The 24,096-nt window shown below is 27.6% G+C and overlaps 1 protein-coding gene across 1 annotated transcript in view; it reads right to left on the minus strand.

Annotated features, from left to right (window-relative positions):
- Positions 1 to 211: 211 nt before the first annotated feature.
- LOC107453149 (multidrug resistance-associated protein 1) overlaps positions 212 to 24,096 on the minus strand; it is a 45,858-nt gene continuing 21,973 nt past the window's right edge. Inside the window, 15 exon segments of the mRNA XM_016069850.4 lie at positions 212 to 564; positions 1,216 to 1,410; positions 2,840 to 3,006; positions 3,548 to 3,706; positions 6,489 to 6,635; positions 8,819 to 8,920; positions 9,938 to 10,064; positions 12,658 to 12,857; positions 13,947 to 14,112; positions 15,931 to 16,075; positions 16,994 to 17,111; positions 17,437 to 17,532; positions 19,721 to 19,853; positions 20,772 to 20,962; positions 22,986 to 23,153. Coding sequence (XP_015925336.3) covers positions 453 to 564; positions 1,216 to 1,410; positions 2,840 to 3,006; positions 3,548 to 3,706; positions 6,489 to 6,635; positions 8,819 to 8,920; positions 9,938 to 10,064; positions 12,658 to 12,857; positions 13,947 to 14,112; positions 15,931 to 16,075; positions 16,994 to 17,111; positions 17,437 to 17,532; positions 19,721 to 19,853; positions 20,772 to 20,962; positions 22,986 to 23,153 — 2,226 coding nt within the window. The 3' untranslated portion in view covers positions 212 to 452.

A 24,096-nucleotide genomic window follows, 5' to 3' on the forward strand; every position in this document is an offset into this window, starting at 1 on the left:
AGGATATTTTCATTTCAAATATATATATGATTTGCAATATAAGTCATAGTGGTTGCTATGATTGACCAATTAAATGAATAAAAATGAATTACGTTTCTACGCAATTATAATAATATTTTTATACACACAAGGCATCTCTGCATTTTGGATGCATATTAAACACTCATATTGTCAATTAATATTCATATATCAATAATGAAACTAATAAGACTAGTATTTAAAAAATAAATTTATTAAAATTGTCATTTTTTAAGATAAATTTTAATAATACAATTTTAAAAATATACAATCAATAAAAACTAAAATATTCGCTATTATCTTAATTATTGAATTTACAGACCAGACCATTTAATATTCAAAATCACATTAATAAGCTCATTTGAAAATGATGAAAAAATCCTTAAATAAGCTGATATTTAAAATCGTAAAAAAAATAAAACAAATTTGAAACCTTAGATTAAGGCTGATTCTTTACACAAATCATAAAATCTGGATTCTTTATTCTGTTGTAATTGTAAAGGGCTCCCAATTTCAAGAATCATTCCATTTTCCATAACTATGATTCTAAAAAATAAGTATATGAGAATTAATGTTTTATAAAAATGATGTATAGAGAAATAAGTTTGAAATAGAGAAATAAATATGAAATAAATAAAATAGAGAAATAAGTAGAATAAATGTGAAATAGAGAAATAAGTTTGAAATAGAGAAATAAATATGAAATAAATAAAATAGAGAAATAAGTAGAATAAATATGAAATAGAGAAATAAGTTTGCAAGACATCAGAGCTGAAAAGGAGAAGTTTAAACGTAGATAAAAGATGAAGAAGAAATAATCTGCTACTGCTGCTTTGAATTTATGAATGTACAAGTCACAGTGATTACATCAATTCAAACAGAGTAATTTTTTCTTTTAATTTTTAATAAATAATGTAGGTAGGGCAGCAAGTTTCAATTCTTTAATTTAGCAAAAAATTCTTATTGACAGAAATCATGTACTATTTTTAAGTGTTTACAATTTAGTATCAAACTTTCTTTTTATTATGAACTACATGAGTGTGAAAATTCTGTAGCTCAAAAAGTTTTTAGATTAAATAAACAATCAATTTAAACAAAGCATGAATACCCAAATAATAAGCCATTAAGAATCAGTTTAAAGAATAATATTAAAAACTATTAAATATAAAAAACACATATTTCATAATTATTACTTACTTATCATAATCAAGAACCGTATTTATTCTGTGAGCAATTGTAATGACCGTATAGTCAGCAAACGCAGTTCTGATTGTATTTTGAATGAGATTATCGGTTTCCATATCTACTGATGCAGTTGCCTCATCCAATATCAATATTTTTGTCTTTTTCAAAAGAGCCCTAGCTAAGCAAACCAGCTGCTTTTGACCAGAACTGAAATAAATGAATATCTTCTTTAAAATTTAACTTAATAAAATTAAAACATAAGTAGATAAAGCAATTTTTTGACATTCTTATTATTTTCCTTTTAATTGCAGCACTCCTTTGGAATTCCTGCCCATCACAGGAAGAATTTTAAAAAGTGGTCAGAAAAAGTACACTGGTCTTTTTCTTTTTTTTTTTTTGTAGTTGCAAATATAACTACAACTATTTTTTTTAAATGTAGTGATTATAAACTACTTTAAAAATATCATTACTTAACTACAGTTAGAATTTTAATTTTTCTGGGCTATTCAGCTTGCACTCAAGATCAAAATTTTAAAAAATGGAAGAATTTTAAAAAATGGCTTGGAGTAGTAAATGAGAAAATTCATTTTTTATGATATTTTCTATATAATCTTCAAATCTTCACCTTTTTATATCTTTCTCGACAGCAAATATTTATTACAAGAGACGCTAAAAAATAATCAAATGTTTATAATTCTATTAAGTTTTTAAGCTTAAACTAACGTAATGGGGAAAACTATGTAAAGTACAGTGAGAACATTTTCATTGTGTCCTCTGATGGACTTAGTGTAATATTGCTACCAATCAGATTAAAAAGAATTAGTTGTGTTTGAATCTTATTTCAATATTAAGTATTAAGTATTATTTCAATATAGCTAAAACGTCACTAAAAACAACTGTTTTCTTCATATTGTACTACTCACTACAGTACTTTTTTCAAAAAGCAGCACATTACACTACAAAAAAAGTAATGACTATGGTTGCTTCATTACTTGCAACGTTTTACTTCCGACTACAGATTGTAACATTATTTTATTACAAAATGAAGCCTCGTTCCTACAAGAACCAATTTATGGTTAAAACAGGATATTATGAGTATTTAGAATAAAAAATTTTGAAACATAATGGTAGCAGGCAGAGCTGTCAGCATTTCACACCTGCTACTATTACTTCCAAAACAAGGTAGTACCCATAAATTTAAAGACTTCATACTGCCATCAGAGATGGGTCTTACAAAATGACAGCTCAGTGCTTCATACATTGTGCCATCATGGCTCAAATAAAATTTATAGTCAATCAAAATGACAAGAATTGATTAAAATTCTCAAAACACAATAAGAACTATGATTTTGAAGACAGTACAAGTGTCAATGGTTTCCTGACCACTACAAAAAGAATTCATCATCATTAAAAATATTGAATACTTTTGGATTAATTCACCAAAAGAAAAAAATTATCCATTATATTTTATAGGAGAGCCCAATTGGGTTTTTACAGCTAATATATACACATTACATTTTGACTTAATATTTTTAATTAAAGAGAATATCTGATAAATCCATTTAATATTTATAAATTTAATCAAATTTTAATTTCAAAAAAATTAATGAGGTATATTTAAAGCTTTAAATGATACCTAAGATTGGCCCCATTTTCTTCAACAGTGTAGTTTAATCCTTCAACTAAATTTGACACAAATTCTTTCAAATGTGATCTCTCTAAACTCTTCCACAATTCCTCCTCACTATATTCATCATTGGGGTCTAAATTTGACCTCAAAGTGCCAGTAAACAAAACAGGATCCTAAAATTATTTAACAAAACATATTAAAATAAATATATTTAATATAAAACTATAGAAAGCAAGAAAAAACTTTATATTAATTATGAAGAATTTAACAACAATAAAGTAAATTAAAAGATTACGGCTTTACAAATTCAAAAAGGAGATATCAAAAAACATAAAGCTATACATAAACATAGATATTTTTTCTTCTCTTCCAAGTTATAAACTGGAAAAGCTAATACAAATGCTTAAAACAAGTATACACACATTGAATGACAAAAAAACATCACAAATTTTTAAGGAAGAGGCAAGTGTGCAAAATGTCAAAAAACTGATTGATTTTCAGAAAAAACAGAGATAAATTAAAAAGACGATTATTAGGAAGACTTTCCAGTTTTAACAAGTAATTAAACAAGCTTTGATGTTTATGTACCCACCTTCCACACTAGTGATTTGTCATATTTCGATAGCCTTTCTTGTTTTATTCGAGCTTAAATATTAATTAGGAATCCCAATGCCTTTCTCCACATTTTTATGTTGATATAAAAATTAAAGTTACCTGTGGAATTATAGTTAGTTTTGACCTCAAAGTATGCAGTCCTATTTGTGTGACATCAATGTCATCAATGAAAATGGTGCCTAACACTGGTTCAATTACTCTAAAGAGGGCCATTGTTATGGAAGATTTGCCTGCACCAGTTCGTCCAACAATTCCAACCTAAAAATACAATTAATACATAGTTTTTAAAAATAAATTTAAAAAATTAACAATCGTTTCTTTTCAAACGAATTTTAAAATAAGTCAAGTTTAATGGGTAAAAAATAATATCAGAGGTAGGATGCAATTCTTTGTGGAACTCAGAATTTGAAAACCGGACATTTAGTAAATTTCTTCCTCTTGCCTACACTCAAAACATTTGAATTTAAAAATAGATGAAAAAGAAAAAAATTATATAAAATTATATGCATTTGATTATATGCATATAATAAAATTTTTAAGAAATAAAAATTCATTATTTTAGTTCTAGAAATAGATTTGTATTCAGATATGTGACTCCATTATTGTTTACTCGTTTTAGAGGTGACTGCAGATTCTATAAGCACTATTTGGCTGAAATTCAGAAATAATTTACATTATAAATGAAATAAATGGATTTAATAATTGAATAATGGAAGAAAACACACATGATAAATTGGATAATTGAAGAAAGCAGATATGTTAAAATAGTGTGTGATATTGAGTCTATGTTCTTTAGTATGACCTTCCATTATAATAGCAGGTACATGAAGGTTTGTTTGCTATTCCATCAACGCAATGTTATTTTAATGCCTATTTGAACATCTGAATCAATTACCCACTTTGCCCCAAGTACCACCAACACCAGGCTTCACCTGAACACAACTGATAAGGACTCATAAAGGAGGGAATTCATTCATCTTCTCTTCTTGTATATGATTTTTTGATTGTCAACGGATTCTTAGATCTGGCATGCTTTGTCAGACCAGATGGGAGGTAAGCAACAACATCTTAATTGAACCATTCATTTCTAGATCTATTCAACTTTGTAAGGGAATTACGACATAATAATTAGATTCCTTTATTTTCCTTTGAAACGCTTCAGAACTGAAGATTTTTTTAAATATTTTTTAATGTCTCTATGTGTTTGTGTTAATATGCTTTAGTACAGAAATATTAACTGATATAGAAATTTAGCTTTTTAATGTCAATTCATTCTTAATTAAATAGCAATTGTATAAAATTTTGCACAAATTATTTATGCATTATTGAATAAAAAAGTACCGTAAATTAATCTGAGTTTAAATTTAAAAGAAAATTTTTGATTTGGTAGCTAGATATTCTTTGTAGCAATTACTTTTCTATAAATTACTTTTCAATGCTAAGAACTAAAACTGTGAATATATAATTAACTATCCTACTTTCCTTGTTGGACATTTATATAAACTTATTTTTTGTGGAAATGTTGCAGTAGTTGGTTTATTTTGGATTTAAAATGGGAGATATTCACATTCTTTATTTTATTTTTACCTAGACTTAACAGTTTTCAGGATGTATGTTTGGTGAAAGTGACTTAGAGCTAAAGTAATAAAATGCTTTAAACAGAAATTAAAAATTTAGAAGAAAGTGGGCAGAAGAATAACGTCAAAATCACAAATTGATAAAATATTTGAGATTCAGAAAAGCATTTAACAATAACTTAACACTTGCTAACAATTAAAAATCTTCATGCAATTCTAAAGACAGACGAACAAGAAGTCCTAATTTCACAAAAAGTCATTATTGTGAGAGAAAATTCCAAAATAAAAAAATTCATTGAATGACTTGCTAGTTAATGCCTAATTTTAAAAAGTATTGTACTTTATTGAGGTGAAAAAAACTGTTTTATTAGCAAATATTCTGCCTGCTTTATAATTCTTTTTAAAGTGCAGCATGTTTTTTTCAAAACAAGACCAGTAATTGCGAGCTATTAGAAAATATTTGAAATAGTTTAAGACATTTATAATTTAGCGGTCTCAGCATGTTCATTTTTGCTTGAACCACAGGAGTCGTTACATTGAATGTTGACTGTATTTTTAAATTACTATGCTAAATAATATGCAGCAATAATGTTCTAACAAATGCTTGCAATTTTCTTAACAAATTAATTTTGAAATTGTACATTTTAGTCAATTTAAGTAATGTAATTTATTAAAATTTCAGAACAGCTATAATCATAATAATAACCTTGTCTGGTGAAAAAATAGTCCATGATAGATTTTTAAGTACTATGAAAAATAAAGTACAAGAATAATTTTTATGCAAAGACTTTAAATTTATTTTAACACATTAATTTTTAATGTATTAAAATGAATTTAAACTGTTTTTTACCTCTTCAACAGAGTAAGTAAAAAAATTATTACAATTTTAATAATTAGTTTTTGACCTTTTTAATGAAATTCTATAAAAATAAACCTCATAATAATTTTTTTCTTTTTCTAACGGCAGGCACTGAACTTTTTTACGTTCTTCGCCTAGGAAGATGTCAGAAGTGTTACTCATTTAACGTTACCCAGTAGGCACTTGTGAACCTAAGTCATGGAGGTGAGCAACATTACCCACGCCACACTGCCACAGATACCCGTTTATAGGGTGGGCCACATTCACACATCACATAATAGTGAACAACACACAGAGAGAAACATCCATGTCCTGAGTGGGATTCGAACCCGCAGTCATTGGCTTCACAGTCAGGCACACTAACCACTCGACCATCTAGCCGGCACCTCATAACATAGAGATTATGTATTATTTTCAGTACTTATTAAAACTTAAATAATAAACAAATTTAGATATAGAACGAATCTTAAAGACCATGAAAATGTTATATACCTAATGAAAAAACATTATTTTTAAATGAAGAGTTTAAAAAATTAGATGTGTTTAAATAAACAAACTATAGTTTTTTCACACATATTCCTAAAAATAGTTCTTATTTTCTTACTTTTTCTCCTCCGTTAATTGAGAGATTTATTTCCCTCAATACGAGATCCAAATCATCTCTGTATCTTGTGCTGTAATTCTGAAAAAGTATATTACCCTCTGAGGGCCAATTATCTGGCACATTTTCTTGAGTCAGTTTCCAACTAGCCTAAAATAAATTCAGAAAAGTGAGCTTAAATATTTAGAAACCCAGATATTTTTTTAAAGTAATATACTTTTAAAATTATGAAATAAATATATAAAAATTTGATCTAGGCTTTTAAAATTACCAAACTCCCTGAATTAATTTTGAAAGTTAGTTTAAAGCATTCAGAATTTTCTTAAAATACAGTATAAACATGCTTTCGTCACAATTGATCATTGAAGTAAAAAAAAAAAAAGTAAAGTAAAATGCTAGCACAACAGTTAGTTGCAGACCTGGCGAGTCATGAAAGTAATTTTGAGATCATTAACATCATGGTGTCAATGTTTTTAAAATTATGAAATAAACAGAAGTAAAATATAATTTGAATTTTTAAAATTGGAAATAAACTAAAACTTTAAAAAGGTAGCAAACAAACTAAAAAGCATAACTATAACAAACTTTAAAAGGCAGTTAAATAACACAGAATTTTTTTGCCATGTAATAAAAAGACATTCAAAAATATGTTTCTGAACAAAAAGGGGAAAAAATAAAACACTCCAACAATAGCCAATTTTCGGCCAAGAGGGGTCATGGAGGATAAGTTCCCCAATTTTGAGTCGAATGGAAACATAAGGAAAATGCTCCATTCACTTCTCAGACTAAATAGGAATCATTAATTTAAATCTGGGTTGGCTTCAATTTGCCACCAAAGATAGAAACCTAGTCATTCACAGCTCAGCTCAGTGCCTAACCCATTGAATTATTATTGCTCATAGAAGTGAAACTAAATAATATTAAACAACAGAAAAGAGAGTTGACACTGGGAAAAAATTTCTTTGTCGGATTTATGCAAATATTTGATTTTACCTAATTCTGATGTGAGGATTTCAAATCTGAAATAAAAAAAGCAAAGGAAACCTCAAAGGCCAGTTTATTTTTCGATGAAATCAAAAGATATTCCTAATTATCACATTTCACCTCCTTTCAGTTTCATCAGTCACATTGCTTTTAATGATTTAACTATGCATGCTGTGAAATTTTGATAATGACTTTGTTTCATTACATTGAAAAATTAATTATGACCATTCCTAATCTAAACTAAACTCAGTGGTGTGACAGCCCATAGAGGACCAAGGCCTACTGTGCCCATCTCAGTTTTCTTGACCTTGGGCTCTGGTGCAAGAGCAAATGTTCCGGTCAGGTGGTCAGTCGAACACGAAACCCCAGTATTTAGTTCCCAAGCATACTTGGTACTCATTTATCGACCCACAGAAGGAATGAAAGGCTGAGTCAACCTTGCCCGACTCGAGGATCGAACCCAGGACCTGTGGCACAGGGAGCGCAAAGCGCTACCATTCAGCCACAGGGCGTCCCATTCCTAATCTACACGTTTTAATTTCTTCATTTTTGACAAGGATTCTGCAACAGTATATGAAGAGTGGTGATTATAGAGTACTCTATATTTAAGAGATGTCTGCTCAAATTACTGTATTATAATTATTGTATAACAGATGGGCTTCCCTTATTTCCAAGGGTATTAAAATACAAAAATCAATGTAAAATCTGGATGCATAGCCGCCAAATTTCTCAACAAAAAATAAGCATTCAAAAAATATTTTTAAAATTTTTTTTAACTGATTTAAGATAGGATTTTTTAGGACAATGGCAATAATAAAAAAAAATTTCCTATTATTTAAAATTCATCATTCATATACATAAAACTAAGAAACTACAAAAACATTTTCAATGACTTTACATAATCTAATCATAATAAAATAACTATAGTTTCAGATACATATGGGAGGGAAAATTGTGAAAATCATTTTTGTAATTTATGATGACAATCGAAATGGCAAATTAAAAATCGCATTTTGATAAAGAAAAAATAAAGCACTTTTTACTCACTAGTGGCACCTTAGTGGAAAAAGCACCTTTAAGGGCTTTTAAAGAACGAAAATCTAAAATAGGCACCTTTAAGCACTTTTAAAATATACTATGCACTTGAAAATATAATGCAATTTCAATTGGAACAGTAATTAAAATTAATTAGGTTATAAAGAATAATTTTAAGTTGTTATTAGCATACTCATATTAATAGTGATAATTATATTCAAAATAAATTTTTATGTTTATTTAAACTAACTTAAAAACACTGATTAAAATAAAATTAATTTAAAAAAAGATAAACAAAGAAAAATTTTAAGTACTTCTGATTTTAATTCACAATATTCATCCACTCTTTCAACAGAAATAGATCTGTTTTCCAATTCAGTATTCATTCTAACAAACCACTTCATTGCATCAGTAACCTTGAAAAAAAATGTAGCATAAAATTAGATTCTATTGAGAAAAAAATAGACATTTTAACATGATATAAATGTTTGCTTAAAGCATATTCAATATTCAATCATATAAAAAAAATAATTTTTTATTTTTAAAAAAAGGTTTTCGGTTTTTAATCCTTTTAAAAAGTTAATTGAAAAGTTGATATAGTTTGAACATTAAAAATAATTTTACAATAGATATTTCTGCTTTCTGCAAGTGTGATAAAAGCGGTAAGATGGCAAAATATTTTTAATTTGCTGAATACTATGTTTACAAATGTGTACTGGGGCTGATTGCTTTTTTTTTATCACATAGAGCATTCAAATTCATATTGCTTTGGTTGTAATTTTTTGCTGGTTACCTCAACTTCTTAGAGAATCTATATTTAATCAAAAATGTAGAGTGTAGGTAATCATATAGTCTTAAGATATGCCTAAAATTATGCAAAACTCCACTAAGTATTTCTTAAAAAATTTCCAAAAATATCAAATATTAAAAGAATCAAATGACTTTTTTCCACATATTGTATCAGAAAAGGTTTAACTAGGAAAAAAATTATGAATTTGGACATGAAAAGTTTAAATAATACTTAAGTCTCTTAAAAATAAAACAATTAAACATGGTAAATTAAAAACTGCTTTACCAATAGTTATTTTTTCTTTCGTTTTTCTAAAAGTAAAATAATTAATAAAAAATTAATTAACCAAAATATTTTATGCTCAATAAAATGAATTAATTGGCCAAAATGATAACAAAAGGTAAAATAAGAACAAACCTCACACAATAAATATTTTTTTTTTTTTTAAATTAAATAATTTTCAGTATTTAATTTTTAATACACCCCTCAGCAAGAACTGCATATGCCAAACAATAAAAAAGCATAAATCTAATTGTGTCATTCTTATTAATTTTATATCATAATGCAAAGTAAGAAATAATGAGGAAGCTACTGTATAAAATAAATATTAACTTAAAAATTTATAAAATAAATTAAAACTTACAGACAGAGTGTATGTAATCATTAAACCAATTTCAGCAGTAGACAGTGAATGCCGATTATAAATGGCTAATAGTGTAGCAATCAACACAATGGAGCTTCCTAATATGTCTAAATAGAAGTTGAGCCACCTGGAACACACAAAAATTTTAAAAATCAAAAGTCATCAATTGAGAAATAAAAAAAAAACGCCAAGGTTATCAATAACAATACTAATCTGACACCCAGTTATTATAAAAGAATCATTGCCTCAGTGAGAGACCTGCCGAATTTTGATCCAACCTTTATGTTTACTTCTGTCAGTCTCACTGAAAAGAGTATATGTGTGTGTTATGTGCTGTTATTATATTTTCGTCTAAATAAAAGTTTGGCCTGATTACAGAATTCTTAAATGAAATTTCCATCTATACGCACCCTCACCACAAGTATAAGTTACAACACATATGATTTATTTTTGAATTGATTTGCAGTTTTTGATATATTTTGACTTTTGCTATGCCCTACAAAATTATATCCCAAGAACTTTCTCCAGAAAAAAAAAGGTCCTAATATTTCCTTTCCCATATATGATGACCTTGACCAATGGGCATATTAGTTTGGTTTGAAGCAAGATAGTGTTGGAAATTAATGTAGTTTAATGCTTATTTTTCAGTTTGTCTTTTTTAACAAAAACTTATCCACAGTAAGAATGGAAGCGGCTCAATGGCTTTATCTTTTTAATAAAGGTAAGCAATATTAGAAAGCCTTACTAATGGTAGGTTTCTACTACAAAAACCTACTATTTGTTTACGATTAGAAAAATTCTATGAAACTTCTTATTGAAAAACGTACCACCCTGAATAGCTTTTGATCTAATGATCAGATCTTCTTGCACTAGAACTCAATCTTAATGGTTCGAGGGGGTGACCACAAATATGCTAATAAGTGCAAACAATACTTATTTAAGTTAAAAAATCCCATACAAAAACCTATTTTCTCTGAATAAACATACCATTTTTTTTGACGGATTCGGATGTTTGACCCCTAAAGTATAAGGGGTAGCCGTAATCTGGGAAATATGATCCCAAAAGTTTGGTCAGGAGAGAGATCCAAAGGTTGGACCCTATAATGTTAATTTTACTTTTTGGGTATTTCGCTAAACCTCAAGCACTTCTTAAGCATATTAAAAAATTTTGCCCAGAATCGTAAAATTCATTTATCCAAAGATAACTTAAGGCAAAAAATAACTTTCAGTAAATATTAATTATTTTTTAGCATTTTATTTAATGATAGTTGAAAAATTTCTGAATTGTGAGGCATACAATTTTTTACGTCATTTTAAAGTATGTAATTTTACATGGCAAAATACAAAATTTGAACAAAATCGGTTTAAAAGTTCCTGAGAAATCAAATTTTAAATATATACGACTTTTTTTAAAATTCGATTTTGTAGGAACTATACAACCAATTTCACTCAAATTTTGTATTTTGCCATGTAAAATTACACAATTTAAAATATTGAAAAAATTTTATACTTTACAATATAAAATTTAATTTCTTTTCTTCAACTATAATAAAATAAAAAGAAAAAATAATAAATATTTGTATTTATTATTTTACTTAATAAAATATGAAATTTATTTTTTGCATGAAATTATCTTTGGACAAACGAATTTTATAGTTGAGGGTAAAAAAATTTCTATTCGCTTTAAAAGTTCTGAACAACTAATTTAATCCATTAACAAAACATTTATATCTAATTATGGTATATTAAAATATTTTTCGTTTTGAGAATGATTTAAGAAAAGAATTTCATTTATTTTATTCAAATTAAACTCATTTTTAATTCAAATAAGTAACATCAATTTCCTTTTGGTGGTAAATACATTTACCAATGCCCATCACGGAAGCCTACAAATGTAGGAAAATTAATATTTTCTTCTTTTTATTTATAAAATTATTTTTTTGAATATTGTAAATAAAAAAGGAATTCCACATTATAATTTCATATTAATACATGACTGATATTACAAAACTATTTTTAATAGAATTTCGGAAAATATGAAGAAAGTCATATCGGAACATCATAAGCTGTGCACAAATGTTGCATTTTCTTTTGATGTGCTTTAGTATAACCCAAAGGACAGTGCCAGCATAAATTTCCTAAGATCGCCTTGCAATAACCAAGAACATACATTCTCTGGGATCATTATTATCAAATAACAACACAAACTAAAAGTAGTAACATTTATGAGCATTTAAAAGGACATTAAAGTTTTACAATCTTGTTCAGGCTCATCTTGTATATACATACACAGGTCCCGCACTAAGTATTTTAAATTATTATCCAGTAAATTAGCCAAATATCAAAAGTATTCTCCAACTTTCAGAAGTCTTCATTCTTATATTATTTGGACTAAATTCTAATTGGTTATACAGCGCATCTACGCCAAATTACTGTAATCGATTAAAAAATACTGATATGTTTTGAAAAATTCATTGTGACATAATTTTGAGGATTGAGTTAAATATATATTTTTCTTTCCAGAGAAAAAATCATTCTCCAATACTTTCAGAAACACAATTTTATTCGCCAAATTTACAATTTTATCGCATTTGGTGAGGTGACGAATGCTTAACGTGGGCCCTGTACACAGACATGAAAAACTTTTTTAATTATTTGTTGAACCCTCTGAGGAAGAAATAAAGTTTTATTTAAATTAATGTAATTTGAAAAGTTCTCACCTATCACATGCTGTGTTTGAGTTAAAACAAATCAAATGGCTCTCTAATTTATCTTCAAAAGATTCAGTAAATTCATCCTGAAGTTTAAATGCACAAATTGAGGATACACCTTGAATGCATTCTAATAATTGGCTGTAAATAGGTGATTTTGTGGTGGATTCCAATCTTTTTATTTGCCATATAGCAGTCAGATGTAATTTCTGAAAAAAATTAACAAAAAATATCTTTAAGAACTGGAATCATGTTTGGCTGATTTTAAAAACTGTAATGTCTATACTGAAACTTTGCATCTACACTGAAAGCTAAAATGATTATTATATTTTATTTTTATTGAATCTACAATTAACATTTTAATTCCAAATGAGCTACAGTTTTTTTAAAATTTACAGAAAGGTTTCAAACACTAGCATATTTGTTTGATTAACATAATTAAAAATAAAGATTCAGCACGATTAAAATTTACAATATTTCTTTTTCTTTGCTGTAAATCTCATTTTAAAATATCGAGAGCTTTTCTATCATCTGGGGAAGATAGATTTAACTTATTGAATGAGTGTTGATCATTGTCATTGAAGGATGATAGGCACTTTATAATTTTTTTTATTCATAATCAATTTTCATTTGGATTTCCTTACACTCCTAGTTTTGCTTTTTTTAAAAACTTTCACTTTTTATTTTCCTTAAGAGTAAGAAGTGTAATACAGCTCAAACTTTGTTCTTTTTATTTGTTTGGGGTACAATGAAACTCATTATTATATGCTTTTAAAACTTGGAAAAATAGAAACTAAATGCAGGGTTTTAATTATTTAACATATATCTAAGGAAAGTTTTATATAAAAGGGTGGTTTTAGAATATTTTGATATTGCAACGATTATGTACTTGCAGATTTGATTTTAAAAAATGGCTGATTTTATAGTTCAGGTGATTTTAATAGTGGTGATCACTGTACAAAAATAAATAACAATAAATTAAAAGTTTTACTTTAGCCTAAGACACTTAATATTTTTTTCCTAAATGAATAACAATTTTTTTAAATCAGTTACAGAACACATGTCTTTAAAATTCTAAGCTATGATTTATTGTTCTGCTTTTTTTTGCCATTTCTTCAATTCTGAGTATATAACAAAGCTTTAATTTTCTCTATTTTCGTATATTTTGAAATCCTAAAACAAATTATGATAAATTACGTGTTAAAATTATAAGCCACTATCTTAAAAAACTTCAGCAGTTCTAAAATTTAAAATGAAACTGTTGAAAACTAGAATATGAAAACAAACTTAACTCTTACTTGTAATATGTAGTATATAATTCCAAGAGGTACCAAAGTTACGAGAAAAATAGGAGTGCTTGATCCTATAATATAAAAAGAAGCCAGAGAAAAGAAGAGGCAGTTTATCCATCCATCAAAGCAACCAGCCATTTGAACATCTAAAACATCCATATCCGCACTAAATCTAAAGGGCAATAAAAGTTTAAAAAAAGTTGCAGAAATAGTTTTTAACAGTTACATACATAGCTCCTAATAATTGTGTACATAGCTAGTAACAGTTACATACATAGCTCGTAATAATTGTGTACATAGCTAGTAACAGTTGCATACATAACTGGCACACATTGCTTGTAACAGTTACATACATAGCTTGTAACAGTTGCATATAGAGCTTGTAACAGTTCATACATAATGTGTAAAAGTTCATACATAGGTTGTATACATAGCTTATATTGTACCTAGTTTAAACCAGTAGTCACTGAATGATTATAAACTGAATAATTATTTATGTTCACAAAAAAAAAATTAACGAACAAGGATTTCTGTTTTGGTAGCATCAGTGAAATTTTTCCCCTACCCAAGTTTTGAAGCCATACTGGTTGTAAATTATTACTTTTATTTTAATTAAGCAAACTTTAATTAGTCCTTATCATTATTTTATTTTTATTTCTCTGCTTTGCTCTTCCCGCTAAATAATTATTTCATTAAAATATACAGTGTGTTTATATGAAAACTTGCCACATTAAATAACTTTTTGATAAGTAAAATTTTTAAAACAAGAACAACTTTTTGTTAGTAAAATTTTTAAAACAAGATCAACTTTTTGTTAGTAAAATTTTTAAAAATGATGTGTGAAATTTATCAACTTAGTTTTGAAGGGTGACATTTTAAGACCCACTGCAATCAGTTAGAGAACATTACTCCCTCCTACACAAAAACATTTGGTGGTCCATGATATGAAATATTTTTTGCTTGGAGTTCCTTGAGGATCAAAAAATTAGCAACCACTGGTTTGAATTCATTATTAATTATTTAGATATTGTAATAAGTAAAAATCCTTACAATGGTGTATTGCTTAATTAATTTTATGATTAATTTTATTGCGTTGTTGTAGTTAATTTACGTCACACTAGAGCTGCACAATGGACTATTGGCGATGGTCTGGGAAACTTCCCTGAGGATGATCCGAAAACATGCCATCACAATTTTGATCCTCTACAGAGGGGGTGGCACCCCAGCTTCGGTAACCCGACGACCTGCACGCAAAGTCAAGCACTTTAAGGTAGAACAGATTAACAAGGACCAATATCGCACACTGATTGCAGCCAGTGATGTTTGACTGCGGTGATCTGCTGGGAACCGTGTCTTAACGATCAGTTCACTGTGGGACTAATTTTATTGCGAATCCTGATACACCATATGAGAATCTCAGTCAAAACTTTTTAAAAAAAGGAATTAAACTAAGTTATATGTAAAATTATGTTCAAAGCAATGATTTTATTCATATTTTAGCACAGCCACTGAAATTGTTTCTAGTTTCAAATATGCATGATCGCCTTTACTTTCCAGGCAACTGCAACCCATCCATCTGAAGTTGGGTGGGCTTCAAGCCACCATTTGGGATTGTAAACCATTTTTTCACAATAATAGCTCAATGCCTTAACCACTGAGCTATTTCAATTCAAGAAGAGAGACTAGGGTACTTCGGACCTTAGTTTTTAAATAACCCTTATGGTTTCCTTCTATTTTTGTTCCTGTATAAAAGTATATTTATACTATTGTATTTATACTTATATAAAAGAAATAAGTTAAAACATTTTTCTACAAAACATTATTACGTATATTGATATATTTGATACTCATGGGATGGGAAACAAAATTAAAAGCTAGACACAGAAAAAATATTTTTATAAGAATTTTTTAAGAGATCATGAATTATTTCAAAATTTGAATTGAGAGAAACTGTTGACCTAAATATAAATGGTACTAAAATTTGACAAACCGGTTCATGATCCTTCCCATTGGTGTGCTCTCAAAAAACGCCATTGGTGACTTTAAAATGCAATCCAACATTTTATTATGATAACGTCCAGAAGCCAGAAATGCACCATACATTAGTGCACAGGTTCCAATAAGAATAGATATTGCTAAGCAAAAAAAAAATTACATAAACTGTCAATCAAAATATAATCTAATACACAATATAATATTAAAAAAATATCTCATACTTAACAAAGACTTATAGTTTACCAGAAAACTTAACATCTTATTAACATTAAAGCCAAGAATATCATCATTCTTTAACAGATATAGAACAAAAGTTAACATTATTACATTATTAAATGCCAGGTATTGCTGAAAACATAAAAATCTGTTTTATTGTCAGAACCAACGAATAAGAGTTAAAAGGCTATTAATAGAATATCTCCTAACTTCATCAGGGAATTAAAATGGTTTTGATATTTGTTATACCCTCCTCTTCACTAGTGATTTGACAATTTTCAAAAGTCTCTTTGTTTCTTTGTCATTTAAAAATTTATTTGCGACCCCTGATGTGTATCCCCCTTTTTTACTTCATTTTGAACTTTTTGATTGTTTATTCCAAAAATGTATGTTAAGGGAAGTGGTTACAGAAAATGCTGTGTATATCTTACCAAATGCTTTTTTTAATATTGAAATTTTTTTTATAAACATCTGAATAATTGTCACCTTGTACATTTATATCTTATTTTTACATAATCAAATATATATTACCATCTCTGCCCACATAGTAAGCTAAGATAAAATTCATCTATCTATTCTATGTATTCTTCAAGCTTGTAAACCCAAATCGAAAAAAAAGCTACTAAGTCTAATAATCAGTATGAAAATGCATTAGGAGTTGCATTAGGAGTTGAAGCTAACAAATATTAGTTGCCTATAAGTCTCAAAATAGAAAACTTTCCTGAGAAAATATAACTACTGGTAAGCTGCCAAATTCAAGATTATACCTTTTCCTACACTTGAAAAACTGTTTTTTGTGGATCTAAAATTTTAAGATGCAAAATAGAAATTAGCTATTTAACCTTGAGAAAGTCCTAAAGCTCCATAAATTTCAAGTCTATAAATTGTTGAAGATGTGTTTTGAATTCCATTTATATGAGGATCAGAGCTCCACTTGCTAATCCAAATATTTGCCGCAGTCTGTAAAAAATGTAAAATAATTTAATGAAATGGTTAAATTTTTATTAAATATAAAAAATGTTAAAAGTATTTTGTACAGTTAGTGAAAACATATAAAATTTAAATGTTGCCATTACTCTTTGTAATAAAAAAAACATTTTGTATTTCTGAAAAATAAGCTAAATAAAGTAATTTAAAATAGTGAGTGNTGTGTGTGTGTTAGTGAAAACATATAAAATTTAAATGTTGCCATTACTCTTTGTAATAAAAAAAACATTTTGTATTTCTGAAAAATAAGCTAAATAAAGTAATTTAAAATAGTGAGTGCAAGTAAGACAAAACTTACATCAAAAACAGTGTAAAACAAATAACCAAGCAGGATAAATGTAGCCATTAATATCCCAGTTTTTCGAATATATTTCCAATAAATTTGTATTTTTACCTAAAACATAAAGAAAACTTTATTTAAATTAAACAATATCGGAAGCAGTTCTATGTGCAAAATTACAAAGAAAAAAACATTTATAAAAAAACTATTTATTTATAAAAAAAAAATATCAAGAAAAGCCTAAATTGAGCTAGGATTGATAAAATTGATTTATATTTGATTTTGTGAAATTGGGATTAAAATATTTACTACTGAAGGGAATTATAGATAAAAAATAAATGTAAAGAGATTTTTAATAGTTACTGATTGAAATTATAAGAATTTTTCAATAGATTCTAACATCATTTATAATATTAAGTATCATTCAACAAGCCCAATTGTAAATATCAAACACTTTGTGATTTTGTTAAACAAGTAATACTGAAACATGGCAGTTATGGAAACATAGAAAAAAAATCCTGAATGTTTTCTTGATTTCTTAACTGATATCGTCAATTTTTACGATATTTGATAGTGTTTTAGTACCTATTTTTCTAGTTTTATCTCATTCAAAGTTCTATAAGTTCAGGTAAAGTAAAATAAACATAAAAACAGCTTTCCCAAACTTTTTCAGTTACAATAAAAATGTCCTAAATAATTAGCTAGTAATTAACAATTAATAATTTCAATTATTAATTAATGTAGCATATCTTTTCTACGTATATTTATCAATCTATATTATACGCTTTTAACAAGCAATTTTAAAAGAGATTTAATAATTACTGTATCCATAAAACAGGTATTTAATTCATGATTATCACAAATTTTTGTACAACAAATTGAGTTTGTTAATATAAATTTTTTTTTAAAAAAAGTCTAAATATATAACTGACGTTGAAGGGCCAACCCAATTTTGAATTTACAACTACCATTGTTCAACTCCCTAGCCTTGTAATTTTGAATCCAATACAGAGGACAAGGGAACTCCTGAATCAAATGTTGGGAAAAATTTGCCTTCATGGAGGATTTTTTGATGGAACTAACCCACATTTGCATTACATGGAGACAAGAGTACTCTAACTCATGATTCGTCTAACATTGAGGATGTCAGTAGTACTGTAGCCATGTGCGGAATTTTGTATTGAGCTACCATCTCTGGGATTCGAAACCCGGCTCAGCTCATTGGGAGGGGAGAGCTCTTATTTCAGAGCAACCTCAACTCAAGTTCAAATATAATGAAACCTTGGCTAAATGGACAATCTTGGGAACGAAAAAAATCGTCTGTGTATGGAAATTATACACTAATAACAAAGGTTAATGCAATAAATTGTTTTCAGAATAAATTACGATGATTTAGAAATAATTAATTATCTTTAATAATTATTTACATTGATATTTGTAAGGCACTGGGAACTATGGAGTTTCTGTATTCACAATGGATCATTTTTTAGGTGTCTGAATAAATGTTTCATTTATATGAATAACTCAATAAATAAATATCTATTCTTTTTTTAAGTACAGGGGTAGAAGAAAGAAATCTTTAGTGGGGAAAGGGAATTGAAAGCATTCAATGTATAATTTCAACTTGTAAAGTCTTATAACTTGTGTCATCCAGATGAAAAGACCAAAAGATGCCACTGTCAAAAATATTTCAACGGAACAGTATCATTTATTCTTCGTTCTTAGCAAGATAAAGGAAGATGAAGACAATGCTTGATTCCTTAGTAGTGAAATAGTTTAATAATATTTTTAGTTGAGGATAAGGCAAAAATTTGACATGCTTCATAAAGAATGGTGGAAAGATACATACTTTTTTTCTCTTTTTGAAATTAAAAGTAAAAATAATACCTTTTCTTTTTTTTAAATTTAGGAAAAAATTGTGTCCAGTTTGAAGAGATTGAAAGTAATGATTTAGAGCCTAAATGACTGTCTGTGTTGGGTTAAGAGAATGTCTGCTTTGCAGTGAGGTATAATTGTTTATTCAGAGAAAGTTCCCAAAAAATAAACTCCATCCATCAAAATATCCATGAAAAAAATTCCATACAAAGAGAGTGTCTGCTTTGCGGTGAGGGTACATAATTGTTTATTCATAGAAAGTTCACAAAAAAATAAAATCCATCCATCAAAATGTCCATGAAAAAAAAGTCCATCCAAAAAATGTCCATTATGAGAGACAACAGTTTCAAAGGAGTGTCCATAATGCGAGATTTCACTACATAATCAAACAAAATTATAGTAAGTATACATATAACATGAAACTTACATTTCCAACTTCCATAGTCTCATCATCTGTTAATCTGTATGCTTGAACTATATTCATATCTTTGGTATGCAATTCTTTATCAAAATCCCCATCAAAAGTCCTAGAGTCTGAAGAACTTTGATGCGACAAAAACCTAACATCGAAATTAAAAAAAGTTTTATAATTACATAATTATATATATAAAGGCAGTAAATAGGCATCTGACAAAAATGTATTCATATTAATAATGCATCAATAATAAAATAATAATTATATTCAATAATCCATTTGATTTAACGAAAGCGATCTTAAATATTTATGCAGAGTTATGCATATAATCTTCTGTAAGTTGACTTTAACTTATGAAATTGCTCGAAAGGTAAATTATAAAATTTTATCCACCTTTATCACTCTTTTTAAGCTCTTTTAAACCTAATCTATTCAACACAGATTACGTTTTCTTTATAAGAAATTAATTTATGCTAGATTTTTAATTTTTTGTAAGAAAAACTATACATTATCACAAAATGCTGAAAAACGCAGCAAATAGAAAACACAGCAATTGTTCCTTTGATTTAGAAACACAAACCAAAGCAATCTTAAATATTTGTGCACACTTATGCTTATAATCTTCAGTTAGTTGGTTATATGCTTATAACCTTTAGTATGCTTTTAACCTTTATCTATCTTTCTAAGCTCTTTTAAACCTAATCTGTTAAATATAGCTTAGGTTTTCTTTATAAGAAATTAATTTAGGCTGGAATTTGTTTTAAACATTTAATTTGTTAATTTGTTTTATACATTTGTTTTTTAAAGGGTTTGCACTTTAGAAAATGCAATTAAGACAATTTCAATTACATACTATTTTGCACTAAAAGTTTGTTAGTTGTATAAAATGAAAATGCAATTATGCATGGCAAAATAATAAACCAAACCATTTCAAAGATGTTACGTGTAGTCCAATTTTTCTTAAGCATCCATAACAATAATTATAATTTTCAATATAACTTATAAAATAACAAGTTGAATTAAGAATTTGTAAGAATAAGTTATGATGAATGAGTTTAAAAACCTTTTAATTGCTTTTGGCTCTTCTTCATTAAGTTTATTGGTGGAATGTTCCTGAATAAAACTTGTAAAAGGTCCATTGTTTTCCATTAAAGATTGATATGTTCCGATTTCCTCAATTTGTCCATCTTTCATACTAACAATTAGATCCACTTTATGAAGCATAGATACATCATGCGTGACAAGAATCCTAGTCTAAATATATAAATCATTAAAAAATAAAAACAGTTTATATTTTAAAACAATATAAACTATTTTCTAGAGCTTCTTTTTCCTTTTTGCTTATTAATTACTCTTAAATATTAATAATTTAGAAAGTTAAAAACACAAATCAAACAAAAAACGAAGAATACTTAAAGATATGTATGTAACAAACATGCATATCTTTAAATATTCTAAGTTTTCAGCTTGATTTGTGTCTCTAACTTTCTAAATTATTAAAATAAGACAAATTTGGTTTTAGCTGCTTTTAGCACTTTTTTCATTTTGACTTATTATTTTAAATGTTATTTTCTTATTTTGTCTTTTTCTTAATTTGTATAAATCAGTTTCATTCTTTCATTAAATTACTTAAATATTATTAATAAGATTAAATAACTAGTTTTTAGAAACTAAGTAACATAATAAGTAAAATAATATAAATAAATAAATAATCTGCCGCCTTTAAAAAATAATAGAGCATCATATTAGTGAAGTAGAAGGCTCATTTCAGCCTCTAATTCTGTTATTAAGTGGCAAATTATGTAAAGAGCAGAATAATAATAATAATTTCCTCACATTAGTGTAAAAAAACATTTTCCAATTTATTCAGAGAAAAAATTAAAAATTATCTTTATATCTCCAAATATCACTATGTCATACTTAGACATTCTGATCCCACTATGCCCTTATAATTCTCACACAAGTACCAGTTTTTATGGGAGCCGAAGTTAAGGCACTCAACTGTCATTGTGATGGACTGAAGTTTGAACCCCAGTGGTGGCTTAAAGCTCACCTAGATTCAGATCGATGGGTACTAACTTGCCTGGGAAGTAAAGTTTTCAGCACAATTCTGACCACATCGCCATAGTTTAATGTGTTCTGACTACATTGAACTGTGTAGAATTCTGTCCAAATTACCACAATCAAACTATTATTCGATGATATTGTGGAGCGATAACCTCCATAACAGGCTTTATAGCATTTTGCTTATTACTTTTTTCCCCTACATTATTGTTTATTTACCGGGAGATTTTATTTGCTTCACCGGATTTTTTTTTCCATTGAGCAGTATATTTTTTAAAGCAAATCAACTGTTTTAATGTGGACCATCGTTCGATATTGGCAAGTTCATATCACGTCCGGATCACCATTGAGGAGTTATATTTATCGACTATGTCAACCTTAATTTATCAAAAGGTACCTCAAGATAGAATCAAGTTACCATGTCTTATATACTAGTGAATTAGTATTTAATCTTTGTAGTGGTAGTTACGCCACAAAGGAAGGCTTTACTTTATCACTTTTTATGAGGAACAACTAAGGGATAAGTAGACTGATGTCAACAAAAGCATATAGTTCTATTTATTCTATGAGAGAAAGTATTAATTTTTTTCTCCAAAAGAGTGGTACATCATGTCTGCATGCTTCAACCCCATTACTCTTAATTCTACTATCAAGTACTTGCCAAGAGCAAACAAAGGAGAAATTGATTTATACTAGAGAAAAAATTTCTAATTACACTGTTTCAATGTGGAAAATTAAAAAAAATTAAAATATATAATATAAAGATTTTTATCAGTATTTTTTAAAAAAATTTTTTAATGTTTAAAATTACATATCAGCACTATTTTTACACAACAGGAAAACAAAAATATCTTCGTATTATATCGTTATTATTGCGCCTGTACGTAGATGTTAATAACTATATATAATGAAAGTGTAGTTGAAGTATATGGAATAATGATAATAAATCTAGGGTAAAATAAAAGGCTAGAAAAAACTGTTTTAATGTCCCCATGTCTTAAGGGTTTTTTTCACCTTTATACCTGCTATTTTATAATATATTTAATCAAAAAGATGTAAAAAACAAAAAAAAAATAAGAAATCAAGTAAATTAAAACGAAATTTTTTTTTAAAAATATCAAATACACAAAGAATTTTTTAAAAAACATATCTGATATGTACATTCAAGAAAAAATTTTAAACTTTAACGCTATATATATTTCAAGTGATTTACCTTTTTCTTTAATAAACCTTCATTGCCAATAACATCATCGAATAAAGCTTTCCTCACATGTACATCAACAGCACTTAGTGTATCATCCAAAAGATAAATATCCCGATTTTGATATATAGCTCGGGCTAAACTAACTCGTTGTTTTTGTCCTCCACTTAAATTCACACCCTAAGAAATTAAAGAAATTACTTTAATAATTTATGAATTCTGAAATATAGATAACAAATATAAAAGTAAAGGGGATTAAAATTATAAATTCATTGCCTGAATTCACTTTACACTAGAATTATAAATCTAGGTATACTTGTGGTGTCCTAACCCCCACAAGTATATCTAGATTTTAAAATGAAGTCTTAGGGAAAATCAATGCTATAAATTATTTTGCTTTGTTTATTATATCATTTGTTTATTATATCATAGCAAAAAGTTCATTAAAATCAAACGAGATTTCAATATATTTTTAACATGTTAAGAGCCATGTCAGCCATTAGTGACTGACACTGAACTTTCAATTTCGATCGCACAGTCTTCTGTGACAGATACTGAATTTTTCTTTTTGCCACATCAGTCATAGGTGACTGACAGTCTAAAATATGATAGAAATTTATTAAAAAATTACATTGTTTTAATTAATTACTGAAAATTCATTTAAAATTTACTTAAATTTTATTTATTACAAATCAAATTTTTATTTATTTCAATTTGTCAGTAGTGCACTTCCCAAAGATATGCCACAATACGAGCCCTGCTAAGCAGTAAGCGCGATCTTAAAAAAAAAATTTTAAACTTTTCTTAAAAATACATGTTAAACAAACACAATGTAATTCATAGCATCATCCATCAGTATTATGTACCCCCCTTTTGATGTTATAATATTCTTCTTCTCATTGGCATGACAGCCCAGGACGGGCAACTTCTCAACAAGCCTATGCCAAGACCCTTAGCCAAGGTTCTCCAGTTTATTATCTTTAAAACTTGTAAGTCCTTTTCAAGGCAGTCTAAAAATCTTAGGTTTGGCCGTCCTTTTTTTCTTGTACCTGTTGGCCTGGCACTGAAAACTTTTTTGGTTGTCCTGCTATCCTTCATTCTTATAATGTGGCCTGCCCATTTA

Source organism: Parasteatoda tepidariorum, chromosome 9 (genome assembly GCF_043381705.1).
Source record: "Parasteatoda tepidariorum isolate YZ-2023 chromosome 9, CAS_Ptep_4.0, whole genome shotgun sequence".
Taxonomy (NCBI): domain Eukaryota; kingdom Metazoa; phylum Arthropoda; class Arachnida; order Araneae; family Theridiidae; genus Parasteatoda; species Parasteatoda tepidariorum.